We start from the raw sequence: 7,968 nt of genomic DNA, 5'->3' as shown, positions 1-7,968 counted from the left end.
TACTAGTGTGACTAGCCTCTACCTGAAACAATAACAAACAATGGATTCCCGAGCGTTTCAATCGCACTCTTGCTGAAAGACTATTCTGTGCGCAGCACGCTAAAGAGATATTGTTGGCGGCCCACGACTCTTCGGAAAGATCTGCCGAGTGAGTCAGGTTATTGTCATCAGTGTTAGCCGCCCTTAATAAGGAGCTAACCAGATGCGATGGTGTCTGACAGACCTTCATAGTCTTGATTGCGTGTTAGGTGTGAAGCCCAAACACGCCATCAAGACTATGAAGGTCTGTCAGACACCATCACGACCAGCTTGGAGGGTTGTGGGTTTTGAGGAAGTTTTAATAACTTCTGGCAATCTCATGCGTTATCTGTACTTTCCGGGCAAGCTGGAGGATGTCGTCTCGCTACCGACCTTATCTGGTTCATGCCCAGCAAACAAAAAGACGTCTTTTAGTCGTCTTTAAGACGTCTTTTCAAGATCGAGGAAGACGTCTTAAAGATGTCTTAAAAAGGTCTACATTGTCCGTCGCAAAGACGTCTTGCTTAAGATTGTTTAAAGGCGTCTTACTTAAGACGGCCTAAACATTTCTTTAATTATGTTTTAAGAAAACTGTGTAGTATTAATGGTATATTTAGGTTGCGATTACCTATTGTATTAACAACATTAAAAACACTATTGAGCAAGTTCAAGTTCTTACTTTGTTTTTTGGAAACATTATTAAAGAAGAAAAAGAAAATTATTAAAAAAAACAAACAACGCAAATAATTTAAAAAGGTACATATAATACAGTTAGTTGGATTGTTACCAAGTATCTTTCTATTTAACAATTTATACAACATATAACAATATATACAATATATAACAATAAAAAAGAATATTTTTTTATTTTGTTTTTTGCCGTGAAGGAGCATTTTTACAATACCGTCCAATTTGCTGTTTAATTTCAGCATTTGAAACCTTTTCAAATCTTCTTTTTATAACTTCTAAAAATCAAATTAATCATGTAGGATATATTTATCAAATATATTGGAAATAAATTTAACTTAACATAGATTTTTAACTAAATTAAAAGTTGAATAATTTAAACCTATTTTAGATTACCTTCTATTAAGTCATACAGTTTAGTTGATAACAAACCAATCTTTCCACCAGAACCTTTTAAGTTGAACTGTGTCAACAGGTTATTTGTAAATAATCTTAAAAACATAACGAATAAATGATAAAATTTAGGAAAAATATTAAACAATTTATAATTATTGATTTCCATAATTACTATACATGAAAAATATATTTACCACAAATACGAAAAATGATTCCTATGCAAAATGTAATAAAAAAACCTATTCATGACCAATCTTGTCAGTTGTTTAAAATCTTCTGCACCTAAAAAACTGAGCTGTTTAACCTAAATAAAAGTTTGGCAAAATAATTATAAAAAAATAACTATTTTCACTTTTAATTTATATGGATTATAAAGATTTACATATGGATAAAGATTTACCAAATCAAGTCGAACACAATCATCCTCTAAACTTTTGATAAAATCCTCATACTCTGCAATAGTGTCTAATTTCTTGATTGCAAAATTACTATTGGATTGTTTGTTTATAGCTAAAATAAGCTCCTGGTTTTCAAGAACCTTTGAAACCATCTTGAACATCATGTGTTGGTATTCTAAATTATATGAAGAAAATGAAAAAAGAAATATACAAAATGCAAAACATTTATTAATACATTTTCAAAATTGTTTACAAGTATTATTCTTATACCTAAAAAAAATCCAAATGTGAGAACAAACTCTCCACATTTTACTTACTCCAAATAAAAAAATCAAGTAAATGTTAAAAAGCTTACTTCCAACTTCCATAGGAAACTTATTTTTAAGTAACTTCTCAGATCCAAGCGCTTGAATCATGGTTTTTTCTTGTATGTCTGTTTTCTGAAGCTTTTTGTTTGGTTCTGATGTATGAGGTATAACTAAAGCAAAAAAAAAATTATATATATAAATAATAAAAAGTTACTTTTTTAATCTGCAACAAATCTTTTTAAAAAATTTTTGGTACTTTGTTATTATTAATACATTTTTTTCTTATTTTAGGCTTTAGCTCCTCGAGACCACAAAAGTTGATAGGTAAGAGGAGGGGGATTATAATATTTTTTAGTTTAGAGTCTATAAAAAAAAATTATATATAAAAAAAAATTTGATTGTTCCATTTCAGTTGATTGTGAATGTAAAAATAAGTGAGACAAAGATAAAGTTAACAATAAAAGAATATTCCAACTTTAATGAACAAAAAATATAGTAGAAATATCAAAAATAATACATACATAGTGCACCAGAATATGAAGGTGATTGTTCCTCTGTAGTTGAATGTAGAGGTAAAGAAGTTTCAGCTAAAAATAGGAATTCAGTAATAGTGTAGATTAAAAATATATAAATTCTAATTTTGAAAAAATTGAAAATTAAGAGACAAAATGTACCAGAACACAGATTAGATTGTTTGGAAGTAGATCCAGATGACAAATTAGAGTCAAAAGATCTTTTTAATGGTTTTTTCAACACAGATTTAAAAACTGGCGGAGGCAAAGGAAAGTCAAGTAACTCTAAAACATAATAGTTTTATTTATTTTATGTCATTTAGTGAACAATCAAATTTAACAACATCATCACAAATATGAAGTAAACAGTGAACATTGTAAACACAGAATGAATTTGTATATAAATGTTTTGAGTTGATAACAAAATAATTAATGAGTTCTCTAGCAAAAGCAAGATAATGTTTCCTAAATTCACTGTCTTCATTTAAGAGAATTACCATTGCAACATGCAATGTTAGAAAATGATTATAAATTTCTTTGCTAACAACACCCTTTAAAACTAAGGGACCAGTGTATAAGATAAATTGTCTGAACTCTGTTGCTTTCCACTGATCTAACTCTAAAAGGGAACGTGGTTGTCGAGCAAATTCAGATGGCATCATACCACGTAAGCTTAACAGATTATCAGATATTTTTTTTATTTGGCCATTTGAAAGTCTACAATGTTTTGGACCAGACTTTAAAAAAGTAAGTATACGTCTTACTACACCAAGACAAACCATGTGCATGTAATCCAAAATAAAATCAGAAACACAAGATATTTTAAGTTGAGCTAAAGGAGTAAGAGATTTCTGATGATCAGTGTACAAAAAGGAATTAAACTCTTCAGTTAATCTTGGAGTTGATGCGTTGTTATCAATATAAACCACTCTATGCTCTTCATAAAATCCTTTAACTTGGCATCGTTCACAGGAGTAATATCCTGTATGACTTTGTATACATTTAAGAAAAGAGCGAGAAGGTGCATCACATATGAATGCTTTAAGTGTAACATCAATTTTTTTATCATTATAGTATAAACCTTCACCACTTAACAATAAAGATTCTTTGAGAAAATCATTAAGAAAACCATCCAAGCAGTCTGGTTTACCATCACCACAGAAAAGTGCAATGATAAAAATATAGTTCTCTATAAGACCAAGTATTGGCCATAATTGAAGATTAGAAGATTTGAAAAGAGGTAGCCCATCAACATTAATAGTAATTGATAACCCAGTACATTGAGAATCATTTTTCAAATTCAAAAAATTATTTATGCCATCAGCAATAGTAAAGTAAGCATAAGTTCCACCACACTTCCTATCTACTGTAACAACTTTAGAGGGTTTTAAAAGCGTTCTTGCATCTTTTGGTAACTCTGAATGACCATGTTTTTTAAGAATACTCAAAAGCTCGTTTAATTGGTTTTGAGAAATTTTGCTTTTCGAAGACCACATTGCTAAATCTTCTGATAATGTTTCTGTTGTCAAAAGTGGTGCTGCATTACAACATTCAAAATTCTCATAATTACAACTCAAAGACTTATTGTTTTCTTCTTTAAAAACATTATTTAGGGCTTTACAAGGATTTTCAGGCTCAGCCTGAGAAGCATTAAAATCAGGATTCAAATTCGATGTACTATCATTAATATCTTCATCTTCAAATATCATTATAAAATTCAACATACTTTTATTCAAGCGACGACGCTTCATTCTATTTTCAGTTTCCATAATGATACCTATATAAAACCTTTTTCTAGAATAATGATTTAGAGAATTAATATTGGTCGAGATAAAACTTTTTATGAAAAATTTCACATCTTTAAAAGACACTAAGTTTATTCACGCCGAAAGTCTTTTTAAAGACGTCTTTAAGACGACTAAAAGACGTCTTTTTGTTTGGTAGAATTATTCGAAAAATAAAGACGTCTTTAAGGCGTCTTACGAAGACGAGCGATTTTTCACTACGATACAGTCTTTTAAAAGACGTCTCTAAGGCGTCTTACGAAGACGAGCGATTTTTCACTAAGCATGGGAATTTCGGCCTTCGAAATCGACGAAATTAAACGAAATTCGTGTTTCAATTTCGGATCGAAATTGAGAACGAAATTTCGATTTTTTGGATTGTTTAATTTCGCGAAAAAATTTCGTATAATTTCGGGTCATTGAAAGTAACGAAATTGACACGAAATTAAACAAGTTTTAATTTCGAAATTCGTGAATTTGTAATGTTTAAAAATTTCGTCTTTCGAAATTCAATATAAATTTCGATACGAAATTGAAACACGAATTTCGTTTAATTTCGTCGATTTCGAAGGCCGAAATTCCCATGCTTATTTTTCACTAAGATACAGTCTTTTAAAAGACGTCTCTAGGGCGTCTTACGAAGACGAGCGATTTTTCACTAAGATACAGTCTTTTAAAAGACGTCTTCAAGACGTCTTACGAAGACGCGCAATTTTACACGCCGCAACAGTCTTTTAAAAGACGTCTTGAAGACGTCTTACGAAGACGCGCAATGTTTCTCGACCATACAGTCTTTTAAAAGACGTCTTAAAGACATCTTGAAGACGTCAATCGAAGACAAGACCATTTAAAGTCCTGAATAAGACGGTCTTAAGACGTCTTATGTTTGCCGGGTGACTACGCACACAATTGATTCAGTCATGAGACAGGAGGGTCAGCCTGCTGTTGTATTTCCCCCAAACATATAACTATTTATATCTTTTATTATATATTTACTTAAGATCAATTAGCAAAACTAGTTTTATACAACTTTAAATACTAAGCGGACTCTAATCTCTTTAATGTCTCTTCATTTCCTTTTTATGCATATTTTTATAATGCGTTCCGTATGAACGCACTTACGTAATTCGTATCTACGCAATTACGTAATTATCACTCTCAACACCTGCCTTTTATAGTCTCACTGATGAGCCCGCCAGACGTTTCGTCCGTGAAGAGCTATCCATCGTTCCGGACGGGACTGAGTTACAACCAGATATATAAGAATTGTAAAGTTTGCTGAGGCAAATAAACTTTTAAAAACAATTTTTGCACCGTTCAGATAGAGCTGAAAATTCTTTACAATACGGTACCTCACCTTTTTAAAGATTTTTTGTTTTAACATTTTATAAATGCAAAAGAAGCAAAGTTGCTAAACTATTCACTTTACTTTTACTCTTACTGTTTACTCTTACCCCAGTTTGCCTGTACTGTGTACTCTTGCCCCAGTTTACTCTATCTTTTAGTGTTAGTATTTGCAAGAGTCGGCAAGAACGTAATGTCAATTTAAAGCTTTGTTTTATAATTTTATAACATTTTTTGAGAATAAATTAATGGTAGAGATGGATATTTTATCATGTAATACCCTACAAAAATAAAATTAAAGGAAAAAGAAAATGATCAAAATTTTTTTTTGTCTACTATTACCCCCAGTTTGCTCTGTCTTTTAATATCGTTTGCGTAGAACCATTCATTTAGTAGCATTTTTTGTCTACTATTACCCCCAGTTTGCTCTGTCTTTTAATACCGTTTGCGTAGAAGCATTCATTTAGTAGCATTCGTGTATTTGGAATATCGTAGCTTTATGCCTTGAAAAAATAAATAAAATATTATTTCTTTTAAACAATATCAATTGTCTTTAAAAGAAATATTTTCTTATTTCAACGCAGTGCCCCTCTGGAAACTACATTTTTTTGAAAATGCCTTGAGTATTTCAAGATAAAGCACGAACGATAACTGCTTGATCTCGGAAAAATAACGAGACAGAATCTTATTTCTTATTAAAAAATGCATTTCAAGACATTATTTCAAAACACTGTTACTTAATAGGAATATCGACATGTTCATAAATCTTTGCTGTTTTAACGGCATAAAGAATTTTATTTTAACACACTTCTGACCACTGGATTTATTTTTAAAAATTTATATAAAATTTTGTACTTTACCGTTTATTATTTGTAATTAATTGAAAAACCGAACGCCGATGCTTGGCTTTTACTTTATATTTAAGATAAAAAGAATTTTTTTTTTTTTTTGAGGAATTGCTAACACGTTGAAGTTCATTTATCATTAATTTTTTTAAAATTTTTTTAAAAGTTGTTTTCATAAAAGTTAAAAGCTGAGGCAACTACGAAAATGTTCTAAGTGGCAAGAACATTCTGAGCGCATTCAAGACTGAACTTGACTTACTTGATTACATTACAGTTTGGTATCGGGAACCATCTTCCTAGAGCTTCGATTAGAGACTAGAATTTTTATCATGCAGCATTTTGTACTTTTCTGCAGTAAAAATACTAAACTCATTGTGAGAAATCCAAACCCAAATTCTTATGATGGGAATCCCAAAAAAGTTGCTGATTGGTGAGAAAATGAAATTGGCAAATTTTAAGCTTGATTGGATAACGTTAAGATCTGCTTCATCTGCATTTGCGTATTTAGAAAAACCTTTTTTAAAAAAAAAATAGATAGATTTTTCTTTCTACTTTATTTGGTTTACCGTAGAAAAGAGTCTTTATTTAGTTCCTGATGTCCAATATCACTCCAAAGTTTGATAGCCATACAAACCTGAAAAATCTTATAATCATACAAATCTAAAAACATTTGGTTTTTTTCTTGACACAATATCAATATCGATGTTTGCAGTTTTTCTGTTCAGGTCTGCGAAATTTTTTTTCTGGTCTGGCCTACGTTTTTTCTGAGCCTGGGCTTCGAAAGAAACCCTATATTCCATCGAAGATTTAAAAGAAAAAAAAATTTCTCCCCATGTCTAACAACCTCCTTTATTAACATAAATATCAAAGTTTGCTTGATGACGTTTTACATTGGTATTATTTTGCAAAGTATAGATAAAATCCGTAACTAAAGCAATTATCTATTTTTTATTTGGTAAATTGAAACGGTACACAAAGAATTTTACTCTCAATAAACAACTTAATATAACTTTATGGCATTTTTATGGATTTTTATAGTAATTCAATATATTTCATGAACTAATATTACCAATAAAATAGATAGCCTATTACTTTTTAGTTGTGTTGTTTCCTTTCTGTCTTTTATATGAGAAACTAAAGTTTAATATACTTGAACTAATACGCTTATTTACATTATTTTCATTGCGGAAAGTTGTCACGCGCGATCCGCTTACTGCTAAAATTGCAAAAAGTAAATAGAGACTTTAATTATCGTTAATTTTTCTGATTTGAACAACTACTTTAAACATACGAAAAAGAAACAGCTTTTTTCTCTTTTATCAATGATGAATTTTAAATTAAACCATTTTTTTTCTGTCCTTAGGCGTTACTATAGTTATTTTAAAACCAAGTTTATTTAAAAAAAAAAAAAAAATCGGTAAAAATTTGGCAGGTAATCTTAACCATCTGCACACATTCAGTGTACTCAGGTTTATAGTACAAAACTTTTATAATACGTAAATGCTTCTATATTGATATGTTCAAGAAGGAGCCTTTTTTTGGTATGATGTTACAGTGGATGATGTATATTTCTGATAAATATGTTAAGTACTTTAAGTAATATGCACATAAATGGCATAAATATATATGCACATAAATGGCATAAATATATATGCACATAAATAGCATGAATATAT

The 7,968-nt window shown here is 30.2% G+C and overlaps 1 protein-coding gene across 4 annotated transcripts; it reads right to left on the bottom strand.

Annotated features, from left to right (window-relative positions):
* Positions 1-793: 793 nt before the first annotated feature.
* LOC145196772 (uncharacterized) lies at positions 794-4,233 on the bottom strand. Of its 4 annotated transcripts, XM_090069133.1 has the most exons (7): positions 2,482-2,618; positions 2,329-2,394; positions 1,855-1,977; positions 1,502-1,674; positions 1,341-1,405; positions 1,102-1,196; positions 794-983 (listed from the first exon to the last, which is right to left on the bottom strand). In XM_090069133.1, exons 3-7 carry the CDS (start codon positions 1,913-1,915, stop codon positions 883-885), a joined length of 495 nt encoding a protein of 164 aa, XP_089925259.1. In that variant the 5' UTR covers positions 1,916-1,977; positions 2,329-2,394; positions 2,482-2,618; the 3' UTR covers positions 794-882. The 4 variants fall into 4 exon arrangements, 2 of the variants coding, with proteins under 2 accessions (XP_089925259.1, XP_089925258.1); XR_016445738.1 differs by lacking the exon at positions 794-983 and adding an exon at positions 4,046-4,221 and having other exon boundaries at positions 1,103-1,196; positions 1,341-1,674; positions 2,482-2,604; XM_090069132.1 differs by lacking the exon at positions 794-983 and adding an exon at positions 4,046-4,221 and having other exon boundaries at positions 1,103-1,405; positions 2,482-2,604.
* Between the last annotated feature and the right edge of the window lie 3,735 nt (positions 4,234-7,968).

Source organism: Hydra viridissima, unplaced genomic scaffold (genome assembly GCF_058129835.1).
Source record: "Hydra viridissima isolate aposymbiotic clone 2 unplaced genomic scaffold, HvirCarnegie_v1 scaffold_12, whole genome shotgun sequence".
Lineage (NCBI taxonomy): Eukaryota > Metazoa > Cnidaria > Hydrozoa > Anthoathecata > Hydridae > Hydra > Hydra viridissima.
The sequence above is the reverse complement of the archived record's forward strand: the minus strand, read 5'-3'. Positions and strand labels throughout refer to the sequence as shown.

Coding starts and splice junctions, on each gene's coding strand:
- LOC145196772 (XM_090069132.1), bottom strand. CDS start 4,088: ATGGAAACTGAAAATAGAATGAAGCGTCGTCGCTTGAATAAAA. Junction 1,675..1,854: donor GTTTCCTATGGAAGTTGGAA/GTAAGCTTTTTA, acceptor CATATAATTTAG/AATACCAACACATGATGTTC. Junction 1,406..1,501: donor ATTGTGTTCGACTTGATTTG/GTAAATCTTTAT, acceptor ACTTTTATTTAG/GTTAAACAGCTCAGTTTTTT.